Source organism: Tachysurus fulvidraco, chromosome 14 (genome assembly GCF_022655615.1).
Source record: "Tachysurus fulvidraco isolate hzauxx_2018 chromosome 14, HZAU_PFXX_2.0, whole genome shotgun sequence".
In the NCBI taxonomy this organism is placed as follows: domain Eukaryota; kingdom Metazoa; phylum Chordata; class Actinopteri; order Siluriformes; family Bagridae; genus Tachysurus; species Tachysurus fulvidraco.
The window spans coordinates 14,108,164-14,132,694 of record NC_062531.1 but is presented as its reverse complement, the minus strand read 5'-3'; the positions used below and the strand labels follow the sequence as shown (position 1 = coordinate 14,132,694).

The following is a 24,531-nucleotide window of genomic DNA, read 5'->3' as shown; positions in this document are numbered from 1 at the left end:
CATGTCTGCGCTAATTATCCAACCCGTCTATAGGCCATAGTACTAATGTGTTTCATGACAGATAACAGGTGATCTAAAGAACAGATTGACCAGTGATATGATCTTAAGCCTATCTACAAGGTCACCTTAGAATCATCAGGCCAATAACACATACAAGGGAATACAGTTTTCCAATTGTTTGACAAACAATATATATTGTTTGCTTGCAAAAAATCGCTCACTTGTCATTTTCCATAGGTGCATAAGAACAACAGGATTACATATGCTTGTAAAAGTGCTTCATAAAATTCAAATATTTTCTCACTGTATCCAGTAACTGGTGATCTCCAACTGCTTACTGTTTAGTTTAAAATACGTTTTTACATATATTGCATTACACACCACTTTCATTTTGTAATACCCCTGATAGTTAGGAGGGGTTATTCTGTGTTGTATCCCACCTGCTGTTTTTCAAGTGTAGGCATATGGTCTCCATAAATTACATCTGGGTTGTATTGACTAAAAGGTATCGGGTAGAAGACTCTTTTACCTGAAAGATCCAAGAACAAATGACCATTATTACCAAAATCTCATTCATAACTTAGTATAGTGTATACAAACAAACACAATAACGTAAAGCATCAAAAGAATACATATGACTTTGTTTGAGAAAATGGTCCTACCAGGTTGGGCGTTAACGCGGCAGGAGTTTAGGAAATCAACAGTAAAGTGGACATCAACATCACAGAAAAATAGGAGGACGTTGCTCTTCTTCCAAGCTCGAGCTCCCATATTCAAAGCCTGTCCTCTGGAAAACTTCTCACTTAGATGGATAAGAGTGATGTTCCTTGATCTCATTCTTCTATTGGACATGTATAATTAAATATCCTTTAGATTTTTATTTACATACATTTACATTACTTGATCAAATAATCTCATGCTACCTTGCAACGGTGTCTATTATTCTTCTTACTTCCTTTAACTTCTCTGTTCCAAAATACACAACAGTAAGATGGATTTGTTCATCCTCAACACAAACTTCCCTGTGAGGAATTAGGTATGTAAAGTTAAACATGTATAGATGTCTTTGTATAACAGCTTTGCATAGCATTGTAATCTAGCTTAGAAAACTGCTGAAATGCAATTTGAAATATAGATTTGAATCCAACCTAAAATTGTTCATAAATTGTTGAAATGTGTCAACCCTCATGGCCAATAGCACAATAATATTTATTAGCATCCTGGATGTGTCAATTGCTTCTTCCTTCACATTTTGCAGAGGAGCAAATGGCCGAAAGAGCTCCAGCCTCCTGAAGTCCAGAGAAGAATTGTCTCTGAATGAGAGATCATATAGAGATCCTTTATCTCTCTCAGAATGAACAATTCCTGGTGTAGAGCCAAAAGCAAAATAAATAAATAAATAAATAAAAATACAGTTAATATAATGGCACTTTCAAAAGGTCAAATAGATTTTCTGTGCTAATCTTGTTTAAAGTACTTTCAAGTACTAATACTGACTCTATTCTTTTAGTTGCATCTAAAGTTAACATTAAGAAATGAGCTACTGTATACAAATAAACTGGCTTTGCCCTTATGGAAACTAAGTACTAAGTACTTAGTTAATAAGATCTAAAAGCTCAGTATGTATTCTGCCTCAGATGCAAAAAAAAAACAAACAAAAAAAAGAAAGCATCTGGAAATGAATTAAAGATGGCAATCAAATGTAATCTCACCCTCAAAGAAATCACGTGGTAAGTATATCTTACGATACTGTGGGTCATCCTTATCTTTAGGACCATTAAGGATGTGCAGAGCTGCTTCTAATGCACCAGCCATATCCTTTCGAAGTGTTTTTCGCACAGGATCCCTTGTGAGTCCAGGGTCAAGCTGATAGACACTGTGTAGTGTAAAACTCTCAAATGGCACTAAAGCATGCTCATTTGGTATATTTGCACTCCCATCACTTTTCATACGATGCAGCTGCTTGTGAAAGAACACCTCAAGTTCTGAGTTACTCGTGTGTGTTTCCTCCAGCTCCACTGGATGCATTATAGCAGCCTGTTGCATGGACTTTTGTAGATGTCTTTTCTCTCTGAGAGCATATTTCAAATGGAATATCTGCTTTCTTAGCCTTGTAGAATAGTGCTGATATTTCTCCTCATGTTCCTGCAGCAAAGCTTGATATTTCATATCATCCGTTGTCACTTTGGGCAAAATTTGTTTGTTGTGATTTTTAGGATATCTGCAGGCTGGTTTAAATAGGAATAGAGTAAAACAAAGTGCAACCATAATAAGAATTTTTGTTCGGGCCACCATGGCCACAAACCATCTTTTCTGCATGTCTACACTTTTTTGCTAGGCTATTTTATTAGTTAACAAAGCCTGGAGTATTAGAAATGTTTACTTTATCTCATATTTAAAATTCTTTGAGGTCAGGTTTCCATAGTGGATCAGATTTAACACATTATAAAAAGACTTCCTATTGTCAAACTTGTGTCTTAAAGCATCTTTAAGTCTCCATGTTTCTTCAAGTTGATTTAGACTTTCCACATCACGAAGAGAATCCATCCATAATATCACAAATCCATCTATATTGCTAATGAGAAAAAAAGATTGAAAAAAGACAAAGTTGAATAGCTGGTATCAAGCTGTTAATCACTGTAAGGACAAAAATCCTTGGATATATTACCATGTTGAATGATTATTACAGCTTCACTGTGGTTACATAAATCTAAATATTTTTGTCAGCAAGATCTAAAAACATTTTCCTGAAATATAAAAAACATATTTCATGTTATTTACTGGTTAATAGAAATCGACAGTAAATACTTGGTGCTAGATACATTTTTGCAATGATTTTATTGTGACCCTGAAAACTAAATATTCAGTACCAACATAACTAGCCCATTCACAAAAATCGTCTACTTCCCTGCTAATAAAGAAGCAGTTGTAAGAGTACAGTGCAAGTTTATACATGATTCCCATCCAGATATTTGTATGGTCAAATGTATAAAATCTACCATCTGGAGTGTTAGGAATTCTGTCCTACTTTTATATATAAAAAAAAAAACGAGACGTTCGAATATATTCTCTCTTTCAAATTTCCTTTAAAAAAAATGTGATAAAAAAACCACAATAGGATACGGTTCTGTAGGTCAGTACACATTCTGGCATGTATCATAAAATAGCTCACATTTTATAGGCATAACATAAGATAATATATTTAGATAATGTTTAGAATAAAGATGTATAAAATAAGTCACTCAAAAATATAATTAAAGCATTTGCATGTACTCACCTTGTTGAATCTACTGATCAATTCAGTCTACTGACCAGAAAAATTTCCTTACACTTTATTCATGTAAAGTTCTACCTATTTGGCTGACATAGTGCTGGTATTAAGGCCGAACTGACTACGTATCTGTAAGTCTGTATGTGAGCCCTAATTTTCTGTGAGGTACCCTAAAGGCCTCAGTGTGCTACTAAGTGCCTGCTCTGTTCTGCCTTCTACAGCAAACTCCTCCCAAAAAAAAAACACCTATGAAAGCGGAGTTGTTCAGCACATGTATAACACCAAGGAGTTTGACTTTCAAAAGATATGTTAAAATTATGAATAAAAATCAAATCATAGGCCATAAATTAAAACAGTAACAATTTAAGCATATTAAAGCAAAGTTAAAAAAATATGAACACAATGAATAATAATAAACAATAAATGAACACAAATGCAATGGGATATTTGTATAGGATACATTTTATTTATTTTTTTTGTATATATACTCTTTACTCATTATTTATATATTATTATTATTATTATTATATATTATTATTACTTGTATACTGTGTGTGTGTGTGTGTGTGTGTGTGTGTGTGTGTGTGTGTGTGTGTGTGTGTGGAGAGAGAGAGAAAAGCTTCTTTTTAAAGAACATTCATAATATAGCATATAATTAACTTGATTTGACTGCTATTACTTAATTAATACTCTTTATTTTTTCTGGTTCATACATAAGAATAGTAGTAACAACCGTAATTAAAATGAAAATCTAATTAACAAAAACAAGAATTAAATTGAGCTTGCCTGCACATCCACAAGAGAGCAAGCAAGACACCAGCCAATGTCACATGTAATTAATAGGAAAATGACTTTATGACCCCAACGGCAGCGCCTCAACATTCATTTAAGTGTTAACCGAAAAGCTTTCATATACAAAACTTTCACAAAAAACACATTTTAAAAAGAGAGAAAATGTTCACTATCACAAAATGTCTAAAACTCAAACCATGTCATAAACATAGATGTGATAGTCATAATCAAATTTAATAAAGTATACGGATGGCTTAGCCTGAACCTGATGAATAATCGTGCCGGTTCTCTTTGAGCCATTCTCGTTCTCATACTCCACTTGCCTTCCAACAAGACTTTCTTCACCAGCCTCAGTGGGTTCTTCTGTAAAATAGAGAAAGTTAGAGTTAATGTGCATTTTCAAATGACGAGCATGGTTGCACACACACACACACACACACACTTTTAGAATTTATGTTCCCTTGTTTGCTTTAATGACAGTGTGCACTTGGCTTGGCTGAAACCACAATTTTGAACAAAGCCTGGTGATCAATGTGAGATCAAATCCATCAGCATGTCTTCGGAACAAGTGCATGGAAGAGATAAACTCTGAGAAAACATGATGTGAGATTAACAGATGAACAGGAGATACAGAATCAGAATTCAACATTCATTTCCTGATATATTTCACAAATATCAGAACACGTGGCGGACAGGTGTTTCAAATTGTGACGGTTTGCTTATGCACTTATTGAATGTCTACTGATGGTTTAAGCCCTGGGTTTCACCAGTAAGCCATTTTAAGCTGAGCACTGGGCATAGCCAATGAAACAATTTGGAATGTTCTCAAAAAGAAAGAAACCACTGGTGTACTAATAACCAGACATTTAACAGGTCAGCCAAAGAAAACAACTGCAGCTGATGACAGAAATATTGTGAGAGCTGTGAAGAAAAACAAGACAACGAAACCACTAACAATCACAGGGCAGGTAAAGGTATCACAATCCACCGTTCAGGGAAGACTTATATAGGCCATACCACAAGATGAAATCACAAGGCCAGACTGGAATTTGCAAAGAAAAACAAAGATAAGGCACAAATCAGCAACCACCGCCACAGGACAGGGTGAAGGTATAACAATTCACCATGTCAAGAAGACATTAAGAACAGAAATAGAGAAGCCAGACCACAAGATGTAAGCCACTCATCAGCAGTAAGAAGAAGGAGGCCAGACTGGAATTCACAAAGAAATATAGAGATGAACCACAAATGTTCTGGAACCAATATTAACCAAAGTGAGAAGAAAGTAAGGATCTGCTCATGAACCAAAACATATAAGGTTATTAGTCATGGCTCACAATACAAGGTTATTAGGCATGGCTGCTTCTGGAATGCATTCACTAATATTTAATGATGAATTCAGAAGTCTAAAGAAACATTTGCTCTGCCTACCTACTGTACAGATAAATCTAATTGGAAGGAAATTTCGTCATTTACCAACACAAAAAGGTAATCACCAGACCTAAACCTTAAGGTGTTTTTTCTCCTGAAAACACCTGATCAATAACTGAAAAGGCTACTATCCTGGAAAAGCATTTAAAAAAAGAAATTACAGTGTAAGCAAGGGATATGCACCAAATGGTAAGTGTTAATATAAGACTATCTATTCCAATGTTATTCGCTCACCTAGAAATTGGGTGGTCGTGCACCAAAGGTGCCCTATTCAATACATAGAAGATGTAAATATCAGGAAAGGAAAGCTGAAATTCTGATCAATTACCTCACATTCATCTCCTGGTGGCAAATCCACATATCTTCATTATATAGCAAAAAAAAAAAAAAAAAGGATGTAAAATGATTTTAGATGAGCATCTGAAATCTTAATTCAAACCATGCAATCAATGTAATGATTGCTAAACAAGTGCTAAAGAAACAAACTCTTTGAAACACTATCAGTGCCAGAGTCATTTTGCCATGAACAGTGAAACATGAAGCTTCGTTTAATTACACTACCATATAACTGGTTTAGAAACCCCTCCAAATGGCATGCACATAAAAGCAGTGGGATGATTTGCTCAGCTTAGTTATTCTCAAATAAAACCCACTGAGTCATTACACTAATCTAGCAAAGCTAGAAAATGTTTCAGAAATTCCAACTGTGGATGCAGGAAGTTACATAAGAAACCACCCTTTCCAAAACAGAGGAACAGCCCGGTCTGTATCTAAGAAGCTGACATACCCTTTAAGCCATTTTGCACACTACTCATACCAGATATAATGGGAATGGGAATAGTGAACTTTGAATAGAAAGATGCATTTCCATATTAGAACAGCTATGGAATACAATTATTCGAAGTATATTAGCAGAGAAACATACCCTTTGTCTTAGCTCTAGAAACTATACCCCGTGAAACACCAGGGTCTGTGTGTACTCCTTTGTCTGGATGGCAGGTGTCTAGCCAGACAAAGCAACCAGTCTCATACTGTATATGGAAGAATTAGGACAAAAAAAAAATCAATCACACGATAATCACTTGATAGATAAAACTGGGAATGTTTCAGCAGTCTGTGAGGGTGTTAGCTGAGTGCTCCGCTCCTTGAAACGAAAGCTCCGTCGCTAATTTTGCAACATTTTTAGGAGCCCCCTAAGGGTTTCAATACTACTACTGGCAAATCTGGCAGTTGTATTTTACACAATTCAGCACAACCAAATGGACAGATGCTTACCTTCTGTCCTAAAAGCTGTCTACTTCTCAGAATGTTTCTCCTAATCTGATTCACTTATAGCACAGCAGATGTTGAACAGTTCACAAACAAAAAAAATAATTCACTGTTTAGTGAGGTTCATATAAAGGGCAGAGATGAAAGGTTTGCATGCATTCAGTCAGCAGACACAGTCAAACGTCACACTGTGGATGAACCCAACATTTGGTACCAAATGTACATATATTAAGCATTTTGCATGAATACAGCTAATATTACAAAACAGCTGTCTTACTGATATAGCGGCAGAAGTGAAGAAGCATGCCATATAGTATGGCTTAGGCCTTTTACACAGTTTTTGAATGCATATATTTAAAATTAGATTTGCTGGTGCAGGTTAATGGCAGTTTCCTCCCTTTTAGCAATAATGCACACTACTTAAGCTTCATGAGCAACTTCTTTCATTTGTTACATTTCCTTTCACTTGCTAATCATGACTGAGCAACAATTAAGGTGCTTTTCATCTGAGGAAAAACAGTTCTTTAGTATTTTAAAATACATGCTAACTCTGAATCTTTGCTAAATTACACCACAACTGATTGCTTTACATCACATGTGCTTTACCATACAGCAGCAATAACACACCTGTGTCTGGGAGTATTTGAAGGTCACCTTCTTTATAGTCCTCAAGAAGTTGGTACATGTATAGAACTGGGTCTTTCTCATAGGTAATGAAAAACCATGTGGGCATGATGGGAGCTCTGGCAAGCACCAACCCTTTCCAGCCACTCTTTGATCCATCTTCTGTCTCAAACTGGTGCTCCACAGCTCGGCCCAACATCCTCTCAGCTAAATGAGCATCGTTAATTCGATATGGAGCTAGAACACAGGATAATGTGGTTGTTAATACAAGACAGTTATAGTGGTAATCTATTATGGAATGCAATACATAATACCATTTAGAAAAATCTTTTATTATTTTACATTGACAGATATGTTAATGTGTGTATATAACTTACAAAATAAATCATTTTATATAAAAAGAGAGTTCAGAAAACACATATATTAAACAAAAATACATTAAATATACATTATATATTGAAATATGCGATCAATAATATATTTTTTATGTCCAAAGTAAACAGAAATTGTAATTATATGGCTAAGTATGGTGAATTCGTTCTCTGCATTTGACCCATCCAAAGTGCACACACAGCAGTGAACACACACACCGTGAACACACACCCAGAGCAGTGGGCAGCCATTTATGCTGCAGTGCTGGGGAGCAGTTGGGAGGGGTTCGGTGCCTTTGCTCAATTGCATCTCAGTCGTAGCCGGCCCGAGACTCGAACCCACAACCTTAGGATTACGAGTCAGACTCTCTAACCATTAGGCCACGACTTGCCTAATTAACATCTCAAATCATTTTTCTATTCTATTATCAACATTCTTCCATCTGTTTAAGATGACAGTTTATGTTGTTGTGGTACATTCCACTACACATTCCAGTGCTGTCAGCAGTTTAAGATGAACTTGATTTGTACCTGTACCTTCTAGTGCACACAATTTAAAATGACCTAAATGAACAGGCCTTATATAACATACTATATTTCTATAAAAATACATACCGATTCTATCAGGCAAGATCTCAAGACCTTGAACCCTCTCATCTCTGAAAATCTCCAGGCCATATACACAATCAAATCCATCATACTTGATAAGATAGAGGGAAGGGTTTACTGGAATTTGGTCTAGCACCTTCCCAGTCCAATATGATACTGGACTGGAACAATCCTCCTTCCATTTGTGCATTATCCTGCAGCCAATAATGTTTCGCACAGGTGGAATTATTGACTTAGTTAACCCCGCACGGTGCTTGTGCTTATGTCTGTTAACAGAAAGATACAGGTCAGCAAATAAAACAAATAATGTCATTCTTTTTCTCTTCTCAGTATCTGTTCACAAGAGATTTTCTGTGAGATCATTCATAAAACCTTAACAGCTACTTACTTGTGTGAACTTTTTTTCTTCATTTTCAGCCTGCTCACAGATACACCATCTGCTGTAATTGCATATTAAGAATTAGTGATAAGAAAATGTTGCTCTGACGATGAAAATGTGCTCTCGAGCTGGCAAGGACCTTGCAATGGACTAGTACAAAATATTATAATCCATCATAGTGTCATATACACACACATGTTTCAACAGAAAAGCAAAAGTTCTGAGCAGTTACCATGTTCAACAATATAAAACTGCTTAAATTTAAATAGAGACTTTGAAATAGTGCAGAATCTTGAATATTCAGCATTTACTTTCATTTTTTGGTCTTTATTTCTTAACAGCTTTCACATTTACTTATTTATTATTATTATTATTATTATTATTATTATCATCATCATCATCATCATTAACTACTCTTTAATTTCTCACCTTCTCTGGAGCGGAATGGACCTGATGCCGTCCCAAGCATTTAGTCAGAGATGCTAAACCAAATTCTTTTCAGTGATTGTGTCTGAGCTGATTAAGGCAAAAAAATAGATTAGAACCACTTTCACAGAGTATAGTGTATAGCTAATTTATTTACCTCCTTGCAAAGCCTTGAACAACAACAGTTATCTCGGTTAGTGAAAGTCAACATTATTTTAGATTGTTGAGCTTGTTTGATAGAATATTCTTGCTGTGATATAAAACTATTTTAACAACATTTAAAAAAAAGCTCCAGTTATCCTGAGAGCTATTTAGCAACATTTTTATAAAGTATCCCAAACGCACATCAATGTCTCATACAAAAAAAAACACTCAAAATGAACTGGTGGGCTGTTTACAAAGGGAAGAGTTCAGCAATATTTTCATCATGTGTGAAATGTTTATATATATATAAGAAATCACCCGGCCTTGAGTATCCGAGGATTAAATCACAGATAAGCTTTCATGGACACTGAATGTTTTGCACCAAATAGAATAAACCAATTTTGTTATAAGCTTCATTTGTTTTCCATTGATTAATTCTATCATTGGCTTAACTAATTGACATAATGTTAACTATTGACTGATCCACAATGACAGATTCGCCAGTCAATGAAAAAAGTAAAAAACAAACAAACAAACAAACAAATGTTATTCTGGGGACCAATTAATAGCACAACCACACAAACTGATCTGATATGTTTGTTGTGATCTTTTAACGTGTTCAAAAATACTTAATCAGGATTAAAAAAATTAAGCTACTTAACTACATAAAACAATTTACATTTATAAAAATACAGTTTCCAACGTGGTGCATCCAGAGTAATAGACAGACTTGGATGTAATCTAAATGAAATTAAATCGAATTAATCTAATTAAAGTGAAATCCGGTGTGTAGCTAAACTGTGATGGCCAAACAATTTTTACTATGTTTTTTTATTTTGTTATACTACATTATGCACAACAATTTCCAATGTTAGCTATGTGTTTTTACATGCACATATCAGTTGCACTTACAGTTTTACTTACAGGTGATGCGGTCTTTAAATGCAGGATTTAAATAGTCACTGTTTAAAACCAAGCGCCATGCTTCCCGGCGTGTGATAATGCGCATGCGCATTTGAATTAATCTTGTTTTACCCCCCAAGATTTAGGAAGGGTCAAGTCTAGGGCTGCCTTGGTAAAATACACAGACACCAACACACTATAGAAGAAAAGCCAGAGCAGACTCTATTTTTTCATAATAAAGTCAGTTTGTGCAGCAGACTACTGGGGTTGTTATACAGTTCTCTGTATATATATATATATATATATATATATAAAGAGTTTAGAGTTTCAAACTTTCATTTATATTCATAGAAAAGTGTGTAAAACAACACAAAACATTTTGTAGCAGTTAAAAAAATATTGGAGCACATGACTGACAGAAAACAAAACTTGCTACACAGACATGTCCTGTTGGATTAACTGCTTAAACCAAAAAAAATCTCTCAAATACAGCCCCAAAAGTTCTTTAACCAATGTGATCCTCTACCAAAGTGAAGGAAATTCCAAAATGTGGAGGAATAAAGGATCAGCCCATGATCCCAAACATACATGGTCTGATCAAAAGGTTCAATGAAGTCTGGTGTTTAACACATTGTAAATACTAATAAGGCTGAAAGCTGTGTTTGGTGTAGGTTACAAACAATGAATAGGTCTTGTCTACCAATAGTTTCAGATGGGACTGTAGTCAATTGTAGGTTGCAGACTTTTCTATGTTGTACCCTGCAGGGGGAACAGCATGACTACAGGAAATGGCAAACACATTAGACTACTTGGAAGAGGTTGGTCGCAAATCATCGTAAACAGCTCTGCCTACAGTCCCCATGATGCTTTATCCTGGAGCATATTCTGACTTTTACCTCATTCCACTACGGTTTTCTCTGAAGTGGTATTGGCAATTATTTCTACCAGCTGCCATGAGGCATCTTACAGTTACATTTAACATTTATGACATGTGAGATGACATGTGCCCTTATCCAGAGCAGCTTACATTTATTGACTTGAGCAGTTGATGGTTAAGGGCCTTGTTCAGTGGCCCAGCACCTGGCCACCTGGACTAAGGAGAAGAAAAAGTGGAGCAAGTGGTTCACGGTTCTCTTTTCAGATGCAAGTAAATGTTGCATTTCATTTGGAAATCAAGGTCTCAGAGTCAATAGACAGAGAGAATAGCCATAGTATCCAAGCTTCTTGAAGTCTAGAGTGAAATGTCCACAGTGAGTGATGATTTGGGGTGATATGTCATCTGCTGGTGTAGGTCCACTGTGTTTTGTTAAGTCCAAAGTTATTGCAGCCATCTACCAAGAGATTTTAGAGTACTTTATGCTTCCATTTGCTGACAAGCTATATGGAGATGCTGATCTCATTTTCCAGCAGTCCAGGTCCCTGCCCACAGTGCCAAATCTACTTGGAAATGGTTTGTTGACTGTTGTATCACAGTTTCTCATCCTACAGCCTTCTTCAGATGATTCACACCTCTACCTTCCAAAATTAGCTCCCATCCCCCAACAGCCATCCTCAGGGTAATGATAAAATCCAATCCACCCTCACCCCTCTGTCAATACCAGCCACTTGAGGAAATAGAGAAGTTGTTGAGATGTTGGTGTCCATCTTAAAAACAAGCGGGAAACTGGAAGGTCCTTCAGTGTATTAGACATTCTTGACCAGTCTGTCTTAGTTAGTATAGTCTTCTTGGCCGCAGTATTTAAAAAAAATCTGAATAGCTGACGGGCTAATTCTTTTTCTCGGGACAGTTGTGCGGTGGTAAGAAGACACTCAATAAACCCAAAGCCATACTGGACAATAGCATACTGGTTGAACAGCAAAGTCATTCAGCACCACTGTCAAAAGGAGAGGTACAGGAGGTCATTTGTACCAACAGCAATCACACAATATGGTAACACAATAGCGCATCACTGTTCTGGGACACTATTTTGCACTGAGCTAGACTTTAGATGAGCTCAATTGACAATAGTTGACTTGAATTGTTGAACTACCACCATCCACTAATAATATCCATATGCCACTTCCACCAAGTCTGTTTACACCCACTATCCATTATAACAATCCATACATTTATCCATACTATGTTAAATAATGTTAATGTTAAATAACATTTGATTTAATGCTATGCTGATATTAGAGGTGGAATAAAATGATCTCTCTCTCTCTCTCTCTCTCTCTCTCTCTCTCTCTCTCACACACACACTCTCTCTCTCTCTCTCTCTCTCTCTCTCTCTCTCTCTCTCTCTCTCTCTCTCTCTCTCTCTCTCATGAAAATCTTGTGTGAAAATTGGGGAGGGTGGAGACGCCTAAGTGACTTTTATTTTGAAAGCCGGCGTATTGCTCGGGCGTAAGCGGAAGTACCGATGCTTGGAGGTGTAACTTTGGCCACCAAAGTTGACTGTGCGTTTGATGTTGGGTTTCTGCTCACCAGTTTTAAATACCATATTAGCGACCCGTTTCATAAAAGGCACAGAATGGGTTTTTTGCGCAGGTACGTATAGCACACAATGAAATGAACGAGCCACTTCGAGAACAACAAGGCACTGACGGAATTATGCTGGTCAGAAACATTAAAGATGCAGCAACAGTAAGTGCTTTTCCTGTCAGTAGCACTGATTCTATGGCAACGTTGTATCTGTAGTAAACAACAGCGATATAAACATCTAATGAGTGATTCCTGTATGTAAACAGTACACTTACAGCCTTACTAACGCACATAGACATCTAGCTGTAAGAGCAGGCACACAGTAACAAGTACAACATCAGGCTAATCGGACTGAATACGGGGTTAATCGGCCCTCTATATTCTTCATTTATTCATTTTTTGTTGTTATTACATTGCGCAGATTTTTGTTCCGTAGTTAAATGTTTGTGAACGTTTCAGGTGATGTGTTTTGTTTTCCTTCTACTTTCGATTCCTTATCAGCTAACTGCGTTTAGCCAGAGCAGATTTCTGTGACTTGTGTTTAGACTTTTAGCATTTAAACAGCAGCTGCCGTGTGATTATACACTCGATTTTACACGAATATACAGAATTCAGTCAGGACCTTATGTATAATTTATACGCAATATATAGGTGAAGCTAATATAAACATACCGAGTTGTTAATCAAACATTTTAACCCTTGTATGTTGTTCGTATTTTTGTTACTCAGCCAGTGTTCGTGGGTCTGGTGACCCGCTGCATTTTTGGGTTTTTAATTCAACACAATCAAAAATGTTATATTAAAATACCCTATAGATGTTAACTTCATCCCAATTACAAGCAATATAAACAGCACATATGGTTAATATTTGCCCTTTACCTTTATTACATCACATTTTTTAAATTAAGGTTCTACTTGTTTTTTGTTGTTTTTTAATAAAATGTAATAAAAAAAAAAAGAAAATCAAATTTAGTCAAGTTGTGTGGGGAAAAAAAATCAACAAATTTACAAGGAAGCAAAGTTTTTCAAAACTATTGATGTTTATGAATATGGATCAGACCGGAACAACATACAAGGGTTAAATACAAGTCAGCGGCGAAATGAGAGAAAACACTGAATTTAACCACTTAGTAGTACATTATGTAAGCCTGCATAAAGCTAAGTAACAAAATAATTAAATAAATTGCTCAACACCCTAATTGTTCTTTAAAAAAAGCTATATATATATATATATATATATATATATATATAGATATATATATATATATATATATATATATATATATTGTGTGTGTGTGTGGCTTCATATATATATATATATATATATATATATATATATATATATATATATATATATATATATATATATATATAAAGGAACAATTAGGGTGTTGAGCAATTTATTTAATTATTTTGTTACAGATAAACACTGTGTTCAATCACTTTGTACAACAATATGTAGGCCTGCATGAAGATAAATAATGAAATAAATTCAATGCTCAATACCCTAATTGTTCTTTAATATATATATATATATATATATATTATATGCTTTTCCATAAAATCTCAAATAATAATTTCATTATTTATCACGCGGTTGAAACAGTTCTCTTGAGAGGCTTTAACAAAAGGCAGAGCGATGACACCCAAAAAAGCAGAAAAGGAAATTATTTTAGTTATGGTCAACAATACCACTGTCTGCTTCATAAGCATTGTTTCTTTATCAGACAACAGGGGAAATCTAGTAATCTAGGTGTTTACAGCAGTAGTGGATCAAACAGCTGAAAGGTTTTGTGTGCAGTTTAAGGTTGCTGTAAGCTGATGTGGGCTCCAGAGCCCAGAGGGAGAGGGAGTTGGGAGTAGCAGCTGCATACAAAATGATCCATCTGCTAAGCCACATGTTGTGTGTGTTTGTTTATATAGCTATCGAGCTGTATTTCTAAATATTCAGTATTCAGAAATAATCAGAATCCATGTATCTGTGATTTATTCCACATGTTTATACTTTCTGCTGTAATTTCCTTTCTTAATATTGTAATTGAATACTTTTATTTATCTTTTACATATGCAAGTAAAATGTTATATGTAAATTGTATCTAGGTCACTAGACAGTCATTAAAAGCATTACACTGAGCATCATGATGTGTTTTGCTTGTGTGTGAAGAATAAAATAGTGGTTAGCATGGCTACAGGAAAGCACATTATCAGCCAAAGGCCTTTTGTGCTTTGTTCACTGCATGGTTAGTGATTATCATACCAGTTCACTGTGGATTAGCTGCAACAAGGTATTTGGCAAACAATTTGTTTTTTCTGCATTGTGTTTTGTGAAGGTATTTTTTTAAACCTTTTACACTTTATACCATCCAGTCACAATCCAGCTATTTAACTTTATGTGCTGATTGTTTCTGGCCCTGCACTTGTGGTCATGAGCATTCATTTCCTGCTTGCAATACAGAGCTGTGGTTTTAGCAACAGTAGCAAGACATGGTGACAATGACGAGAAACATTTTTATTTGGAATATTTTGAGATTTTTCACAAATTTTAACTGTTCTGAGTAAGGAGACAAATCTAGTTTAACCAGTCATGGTATTACAAGAATATGTGTGTGTGTGCTATACCTGTAGAATACTACTGCTTTATGGTATAACTGGTACTGATTCACAGTAGGGAAACAGTTTGTCTTTTTTGTGTTCTGGCCAGGTTCTCATTTGCATGTGAGAAAGAACAGGAACCTTTTGTTGCCAAACATCAGTAGTTCAATTATGTTGTAGTTTAGGTCAAGCTGTACTCTGTGTTTGCATGCAAGATTTATCAGTCAACAACAAACACCTGTTCATACAAGAATGAATCAGAAAATGTTAAGTCAGGTCCACAGTGTTTTAGTGAATCCCTATTGGGGCCACTATAATAGAGCAGAATGAATACAGGTGAAGAAACATTTCAAATGATGTCTCTTTATTCACAGCGCAGTGTTGGTCGGGCAAAGGTGGCCCACGCAGTGGTGGTCATCTTTTTGGAATTCTTTTCCTGGGGTCTTCTTACAACACCAATGTTGACTGTACGTAAAACACCACATTCAGATGATCTACTTGGAGGTTTGGATTGTTTGGATTGGATGCAGCCATTGTTATGTATACTCATGAAAAGTGTATGCACATGTAAAGGGCTGACACAAGATAAGACTATACGACTCTCGGTTATCTGACTGAGGAAATGCTCCACAAAGTATTTGAAACATTAAAGCGAATTCCCCATAATGTCTTAATTAATTAACTCGTGGAATATGAATGGAATAGCAGAAGAGCACAAAGTTTTCCTTAGTCAGGAAACCTTTTCTTTAACCTTCCTTATTGATTGATTTTTAAGGGAATATTTCTATAATAAAAAATTAGGGAGAAATGCAGTCCATTTTCAGTACTCCAGTAATTTCACATTTCATTCAAATCTTTACATTTCACATTTTAAATTATAAGTATTGCACCAAAATGTAAAAAAAGACTATTTTGTATGGACTTTTAATTAATGTAGAATATTTAGCTTTATTAAATCATTAATGTTCCTTGACATCTGTACAGTATTATTGTTTTTATCAGTATGCTTGCATTTATATTTGTATGTGTCCTTTCTTTAAATGATCAGTCAGATATTTAATATATTTACAAGATGGCATTCTGGCTCTCTAACCTTTCTCAGGTGCTACATGAAACATTTCCACAGCACACATTCCTCATGAATGGACTTATTCAAGGAGTGAAGGTAAAAATGATTTTACTGTTGTTTCATTTACATTTACAGCATTTGGCAGATGCCCTTATCCAGAGCGACGTACATAAGTGCTTAAATCTCTGACATCGAATACATTAATGCTGGTTCACTAGGTTACATACTTAAGATACCATGAGTTTAAAACATTTGTTCAAAGTTACAATGAAAAAGTGTCAAAGGTTTTTTTTTTTTAAATGCGTTTCCTGTTTCCTACCACACGAACTGGTAGATGCATATTTGGTAGATATAAATAAATGTCTTATTTAGAGATTTTGCTCAATCCTTGAACCCCTTTTTGTTAATCACATAATGTGCCAGTATTTTCAGAAATGATTGACTTCATGTTTTTTTTTAAATGTCAAATAATAAAATATGTCCTCATATATGTTTGTGGTTTGTGATAGGGGTTGCTGTCTTTTATGAGTGCCCCACTGATTGGTGCCTTGTCGGACGTATGGGGCAGGAAGTCCTTCCTGCTGTTGACAGTGTTCTTTACCTGTGCCCCCATCCCGCTGATGAGGATAAGCCCATGGTAGGAGTTATGGCTCAGTCAACACTGAGCTCTTTGTGTACTATCACATGCCTCTCATGTGAGCGTATCCCATTGTAGAGATTACTGCCCATTGCAGGTCTGTTCTAGACGAGAGACATGAATGCTGTAATCTCTTAGAGAGAGGATGTTTTAAATAACTCCCTCTAGACAGGATTCATTTAGATCTGCTCAATGTTGTACCAGTCACTGAATATTTTCCCATATGATAATGACCTCTAAACATCAAGGGGAGAAAACCTAGCATTTATTACATGTAAATAAAATTGTTTCTGTATTTCTTTCTAGGTGGTATTTTGCCCTTATCTCTGTATCTGGAGTCTTTTCAGTTACCTTCTCTGTTATATTTGCATATGTAGCAGATATTACAGAGGAGAATGAAAGAAGTACAGCATATGGATTGGTAAGAGAATGCATTACTTAAAAAGCTCACAGAATCCAAAATACCCCTGGAAAACCAAGATTGCATACCCATTACATTTAGACACATCTCTTTTGCAAATGCGAAATCAAAGCCGCTTGAGCCAAACAAAGCAGATCACATGAATATGTATTGGACACGACAGATTGCTTGCAAGTGTTTATCATGATCAGGAGCTTACATTAGTACTACTAGACTTAAATGGCCCTTGCAGTTTAGCATTAACACAGCGTCCTTTAGATGATGTGGGAGAAATTTCCCTTGTCTATCTGGCAAGGATATTTAAATGAACTAAAATATATAATTATTTTATTGTTTAGATTGTTTAGCCAATCAGTATTCTAGTTGTTCACAAAAAAGAAGAATATTATTACTAGCCAGTTGTGACAGTTATGGCTCATAATAATAATAATAATAATAATAATAATAATAATAATGCAGTCTTCACACAGTAGACTTAAAGATGTATCAGTCTATCAGCATGGACAAACTTTTTTTTTAGCCAATGATATTGTCAGAACTACCTGTTGTAAACTAATTTTCTAATATTTCATTGATGCCTCTCTGTGGTACTGCTGTGAATTAAAGCTATGTGTACCAGTGTATACACTATTATTGCTGACTCGTGCTCCATTCATTCCGCTCAGGTATCAGCAACGTTTGCTGCCAGTTTAGTTACAAGTCCTGCTATAGGAGCCTACCTATCTGACCATTATGGAGACAGTCTAGTGGTTCTGGTGGCCACCATCGTAGCTGTAGCTGATATTCTTTTCGTACTCCTCGTTGTACCAGAGTCTCTGCCAGACAAAATGAGACTGTCATCATGGGGGTTTCCAATTTCTTGGGAGCAAGCTGACCCATTTGCTGTGAGTTATATATATTATATATATGTATATGTTATATCTTTTTTTTGTTTGTTTAATTTCCTGATATTTATATCTAGATGTGCACATTTGAGAGTAGACCATTTCATTGGAACAGATAGTCTAAACATAAAACAACACTCATTGGTTTCTTTCTTTTTCATGCTATTCAAAATTGTCCCCCAAATTTTGGTTGTGTTTGGTTTAGCCTCTTCTCTCAGCTTCAAAATGCCTTCCTTTTCTCCTGTAAAGAAAGACTCTATGGTCTTCATATTGGTTTATACTCTTCACAGTATAGAGGATAGAGCAGATATTCATAGCTATCGAGTATTTTGAGCTGTTAATTCTTTAGACAATTCAACTATCAAGGTACATCTGACAGTTATATTTACATACCAGTTACAGTTAGATTTTAAATTAACATATCTAGGTGTAAAGATAAGGAAGCTGACATTCTGATCTAATGCCTTTAGTCTGTAGCAAAACTTAAAGGTTGGCCTTGCCTTTCCATTACGTTCAGACTGTATCATTTGATCATGTGTGGTGTCTGTGGATTTATTGTTCCTACACTTTGCTTTCACAGTCTTTAAGAAAAGTGGGTAAGGACACCACAGTACTTCTCATATGTGTGACAGTTTTTCTATCATACCTTCCTGAGGCAGGACAGTATTCCAGCTTTTTCTTATACCTCAGACAGGTAAGGGGAATTTCAGCTACATGTGAGATTTGTTTAGTGTTTTTAGTATTAATTACAGCTGTTTTGAATATTTTACATGTTATATGTTAAAAGTTCTACTTCCTGCATTTTTTAAATGATTACAAAGTTATATAATGTTTTAAACGTTATGATGTGTATTGAATGTCTGTTTTTGTTTTCAGGTTATTAAGTTCTCATCAGCATCAATTGCAGCATTTATAGCAATGGTTGGAATATTGTCTATAATAGCACAGGTACTGTTGCATTTTGAAGCAGACTTTTTTTAGCTAAAACACATTAGAATAGACACATAAATTACATTCCAGGTTGATTTACTTGAACAAAAAAGTTATTGTCCTATTAAGAGAACTGGGAAAATTAACATTACAGCATGAGATTTTTAACACTTTGCTGAATTAGATTTAGGCATAGATTTGAGCACCGTGCTAAATTTCAATCTACCTATTTCCAGTTTTATGCATGTAGTTGTATGCACTATTCATTATTTGTTATATGATGATAAAAATGACACCGATTAGCACCTGCTAATACACTATAGTATTACCTTTAGCTAGCATTTTATGAAACAAATGCAACATTTGTATGTTGAGTACATAAAAATCAAAAGGTGTGACATGCTCTAAATGATGGATTCTTGGTACTTAATGTTGTTTGTGAGCCCCTTTAGCCTCAATTACAAATTTTACTGACTAGTTTTAAAAATGTGTGAAATACTTTAATGCAGGTAAATGCTTCTGGTGTTTTTATTTTAAACAATGACTCACCAATGCTTTATATTCAAGTTTTGCTGTAGGATATTTGATCACACTGCTTTCTCTGCTGTCTGTGCCTTTTTGTCAACCATGGATGGTTGTAACATGTATTTTAAATTAAATTCAAGCCTGATGATTGATGTAATAAAAGCAAATTGGATATGACAACTGTTATCATTGGGTAAAGCATAATAGCCTATGGGATAAATTCTATAATATTATTATAGTCATACATTTTTATCTTTTTGTAATGATTTTGCGCTAATAATGTACTGACAGTTCACCCATTGTCTTCCTTTCAGACTTTGCTTCTAAGTGTGCTGATGAAAAAAATCGGTAATAAGAATACAGTGTTGTTGGGTCTTGGATTTCAGCTGTTCCAGCTGGCCTGGTATGGCTTTGGGTCAGAAACATGGTATGTTTGATCATGAAAGTGATTATATCTGTTAAATAAAAAACAGTTATCTTATAGCTTTAGATAAAAAAAAAAATCTAATTTCTGTGGCAACTAATTGTAGGATGATGTGGTCAGCCGGCGCCGTGGCTGCCATGTCCAGCATCACCTTCCCTACAATAAGTGCCCTGGTATCCCACATCACAGATCATGGCCAACAGGGTAAGTAAACATCAGCCCATAGCTATCATCATCAGTCATGTGATTGAGTCCTGCATTACAATGCTGCAGGTTGACTTTAACCATCTCCTTATATAAAATGAATACATTTGTTGACTGTTGTCATGCACTTTAAAGATTAAACAGCAGAATGAATTAGTAACTGATTAGTGTTCACAAATACACAACAAAATACCAGAGATGTAAATTAGTCATACAGATTGTTTCTTTTTAGTCAATAATGTTCTATGAAGCTGTGAATTTCAAGGCTTTTCAATGTGTTCAATGTAGGTGCAGTGCAGGGAATGATAACCGGGATTAGGGGCCTGTGCAATGGGCTTGGGCCGGCTCTTTTTGGATTCATCTTTTTTCTCTTCAATGTGGAACTGAATGAGATAGGGCCAATGGACCATGACCCAACTTCAGCTGTCAGTGTTGAGGTATGGATTTATTTATTTATTTTTATCAGTAACTGGATTCTACTAATAAAAAGCTTACTGTAACAGAGAACTCAGTGTGTTAATTATAAAATATATATTACAGAAATAGACACATTTCTCAGTACATTTTTCTATTAATGCAAAGAACAGAATAGGTACATGACATTGTCCTATGACAGCCGCTATCTGTGATCTCTACCACAGGTTTGATACCTACATTATGTGACGTTACTGTTTTTCCATGTCTTTTTCAACATCTTGTATTCCACATCCCTGAATGTAGTGCATCAATAAAAACACAGCTATAACAGTATTGGGACTAACACAAAGGAACCAGTGAAATATTGCATGCACTCTATTTTCAAAGCCCATATTGGTATGAGGCCTTTGTAATACATAGTCTAGTGAAGCACTTGCACAATTAGGCCGAAATGTTTTCAATATTCAAAACAAATTATTATTATACTAATTATTATTAGCCTCAATTGGCACAAAACAGGGGAAATATGTAGGCAAAATGAGTTACTGATTATGATAACAAATTTGTTATATAAGAAATTATCAGCAAAATTAGTCATTATGGGTTGAACTTGTATTTGTTCAAATGGCTATGCATATCTTGTAAGAATAGTTTTTTTGTGTAATGTAGGTGTACAATTATATCACATGTGCCCTGTCCAAAATATTAGTGATTAATGCAGGACTAACAATCAAAACCAGCTTTACAAGTTGAACTGCCCAACAAATGTTTGTGTTATTAATGTCCTGGATTAAAGCAAAATAGAACTACATACACTGGATAAGTCTACACACCCCTGTTGGAATGTTTTTTTGTGATGTTATGAAAAAATAAACCAAGACAAATCCTGTCAGAACCGTTTCCACATTTATTGTGAAGTTGCAAGTGAATAACAATAGAAATTATTTTAGAAAAATAAGCTTAAAATAAAAATGTACAATAACCTGGTCCCATAAGTGTCCACACCCCAGAACTAATACTTAGTTGAAGCAACTGTTGATCTGTGGGTGTGATTCAGGTCATTGTCATGCTCTTATCTTATGTGTTTTAGTAGAAGGTTTTACACCAAAATTGACTGGTATCTGGAGCTATAAATTATTCCCTCCACCCTGATTAAAGCCACTTCCAGGTAATGAAATATAACCTTAAGATAAGGTGCTGCCACCTTCATGCTTCAATGTTTTTCTGGTTCAACTTTGGTTTTATTAGGCCATAACACATTATTCCACATGCTTTTGGGAGATTGGATTAATTTATTTTTTTGCAAAGTTTAGCCAGGCTTGGTTGTTTTGTTTTTTTAATTATTTATCTAATTTAAATTTAAATTTCTTTTAAATGTTTTTGGTTGAGAGCAACCAGTAGTTCCAGGAATTTCTGCAATTCTTTTAATGTAGGCCTCTTAGTAGCCTCCTGAAAAGTTCTCTCCTGGTCTTATCAATTTTAAGTGGAGGTCCGCCACGTCAATGTTTCCATCGCTTTCGGCTAATGTCACATGTGTGCACTGAACACTCTCTCTGCCGCATGTTTACAAGACACACCCCTTTCTGCTCATTGGCTACACTTTTGTTTTGTTTGTTGGCCTGACTCCGTTTTCTGAAGCATTTTTCAAACTTCATGCACCACACCTTTAACAGGGTTTGAAGTAATATTAGGGACACACAATAGTACATAGAATTAAAGGTAAATATTTATGAGAAAGGGACACATGAATATACATGAATATATTTTAATATTGAAACCAATTAATAAAAAATTAAAAGCAGTATAAAACTTTGTTTCTATATAAAGTGATTTTTTTTTATATGAAATGTTGTGGATGTTGATCTTATACAGCTGCTTATCTTAACATCCAACATATTTTCTTTTAGAAACCGGTCATTCCAGGCCCTCCCTTCCTGTTTGGAGCCTGTACTGTTCTTCTAGCTCTGTGTGTGGCCTGCTTCATCCCAGAACGTCACAGTGTGATAGTGAAAACCTGCAGCATACGGGTTTCACCTGTTAATGGAACCCACTGTAACAGTTCTGCTCCCGGGAGTGATGAGGACATCGAGCCTCTCTTGCAGGACAGTAGCATGTAGCTAACTGATACTACCCGAAGCCTCACCTTTTTTTCATTTTGGAACATGTAAGAAATATAGTACAGAGGTGCAAGCAACCATGTGATCTGGAATGACATGAAATGGTTATAGTCTAGTCATATACTTTTTATATAATGTATTTGTTCCAATTCTGTCTCAAAATGAACATTTTTGAACTTTTAAAATGTTTTAACATAAGGTAAGCTTTGCTTATGTTTGCCAGCTGAGATGTATTAATGTTATGCTCTTAGTCGAAAATGTGCCTTCACCTTGCATTTGCTGGCTATTTTTTTTTCATTCACTTTCTGCTGAATGTATATTATATGATGTACCATAGGTCACTGATGATATCACTTTCATTTTTAAATGTGTAGCACTGTAATAGTTGTCTATTAAAGAAACCATGAAAGACAATCTTTATATGGAAACTATAATAATTACATTTCTTATATAAGCTGTTATTTTATTAGATATTGAGCTTTCAGACATATCCATGTCCATAGTTTGGTTTAATTTAACAACCACTATGTGACTAGTTTGACCTATCAACTGAATGCACAAGGTGTTGTCATATCTGCAGTTTATATAATAGTCTATTGTATAGAGATATTGGCAACTAGGAACTGTATATGAAAAGTATATTGTATACAAGCTGGCCTAAATATTTTGTCAGATTGTAAATTCTTGAACTGTTACATGTATATGCAAAAGGGGAGATTTATTCCCCTAGGTAATTCTATTTAACTCTTCTTGTTTACCCTCTGCTTGTGTTCACACCTCAAATAATAACTGCTACCTCAATCTGTAATATTGAGCCTAGCTCAGCTCTATCTCCATTAAAAAAAAAAAGATATTTGAGTGATAAGATACCCAGTAGCATTTCTTATTATTGCTTTTACATATGCAACCTAGACATTCCTGATCAGGTATTTGTTGTTGATGCGTGTTATACCTATTCAAATGCCTACTGTAAGAAGCAACGCTGTCTATTCAGACTTCACAGTATATCAATAAAAACACAATTAGATGTTTTTTCTACAATATTCTCTAATGTACATGCTACTAACAAGCAGTACAAAGTTGTAAAGCAAGTTGTGAAGTCAGTCACAAGATTCCATTTCATAGTTTGTTTTACGTGCTTTTCACTTAGTTATGTTAAATAATCATTGCAATTGTAATGTTTAATACAGTATACGCCTCTTTAACACTGCGGCTCCATGTTCATTTTCACAATGCCATGAAATGTATTTTCCGCTGTTGCATATAAGTTGCATATCGTACCTGTAAAAGCACATTAGTAAAGTTCTGGTAGAATTTTAAGGCTTCAGAATGCACAAACATAATTTTGAACATAGTTATTGTTTGCGCTAATTAAATTATCACATTGGTTTCTGTGAACTGAATATACATATATATTATTAACAAAGAGCAGTGTTTTTTTTTGTTTTTTTTTTAAACTTCGCAACATGTACCAATTTACTTTGTATGCAACATGGGTAATAGTTGTTGTTTACAGATACTCTTGCATTTGAAGTCTTTGCTGAATGTTGTACCTTGACATTTGTTTAATCTGGTTATATAACAAATAATTGCATAAGTAAAACAGTATTGTAGCTGATGATTTGTTC

The 24,531-nt window shown here is 35.1% G+C and overlaps 2 protein-coding genes across 2 annotated transcripts in view; one reads left to right on the top strand and one right to left on the bottom strand.

The window, feature by feature from the left end:
* Positions 1-10,400, bottom strand: part of csgalnact1b (chondroitin sulfate N-acetylgalactosaminyltransferase 1b) — a 12,345-nt gene extending 1,945 nt beyond the window's left edge. Inside the window, exons 1-13 of the mRNA XM_027167162.2 lie at positions 10,241-10,400; positions 9,176-9,262; positions 8,756-8,807; positions 8,374-8,633; positions 7,391-7,624; positions 6,770-6,822; positions 6,420-6,525; positions 4,257-4,426; positions 1,713-2,334; positions 1,149-1,365; positions 924-1,022; positions 663-841; positions 441-529 (exon numbers count right to left, since the gene is read on the bottom strand). Coding sequence (XP_027022963.2) covers positions 441-529; positions 663-841; positions 924-1,022; positions 1,149-1,365; positions 1,713-2,334; positions 4,257-4,426; positions 6,420-6,525; positions 6,770-6,822; positions 7,391-7,624; positions 8,374-8,633; positions 8,756-8,807; positions 9,176-9,215 — 2,121 coding nt within the window. The 5' untranslated portion in view covers positions 9,216-9,262; positions 10,241-10,400. The remainder of the gene's footprint in view (positions 1-440; positions 530-662; positions 842-923; positions 1,023-1,148; positions 1,366-1,712; positions 2,335-4,256; positions 4,427-6,419; positions 6,526-6,769; positions 6,823-7,390; positions 7,625-8,373; positions 8,634-8,755; positions 8,808-9,175; positions 9,263-10,240) is intronic.
* Positions 10,401-12,602: 2,202 nt separating this feature from the next.
* Positions 12,603-24,108, top strand: mfsd14bb (major facilitator superfamily domain containing 14Bb). The gene is made up of 12 exons (XM_027167352.2): positions 12,603-12,845; positions 15,650-15,742; positions 16,378-16,440; positions 16,854-16,981; positions 17,288-17,402; positions 18,068-18,286; positions 18,867-18,980; positions 19,163-19,234; positions 20,056-20,168; positions 20,272-20,369; positions 20,658-20,806; positions 22,694-24,108. Exons 1-12 carry the CDS (start codon positions 12,771-12,773, stop codon positions 22,901-22,903), a joined length of 1,449 nt encoding a protein of 482 aa, XP_027023153.2. The 5' UTR covers positions 12,603-12,770; the 3' UTR covers positions 22,904-24,108.
* The last annotated feature ends 423 nt before the right edge of the window (positions 24,109-24,531 follow it).

Bases quoted from the DNA above. Each gene is read 5' to 3' on its own strand.
- mfsd14bb (XM_027167352.2), top strand. From the start codon at position 12,771: ATGAACGAGCCACTTCGAGAACAACAAGGCACTGACGGAATTATGCTG. The intron at 12,846-15,649 runs GTAAGTGCTTTT...CTTTATTCACAG, and splicing joins ACATTAAAGATGCAGCAACA to CGCAGTGTTGGTCGGGCAAA. The intron at 20,169-20,271 runs GTATGTTTGATC...AACTAATTGTAG, and splicing joins GGCTTTGGGTCAGAAACATG to GATGATGTGGTCAGCCGGCG.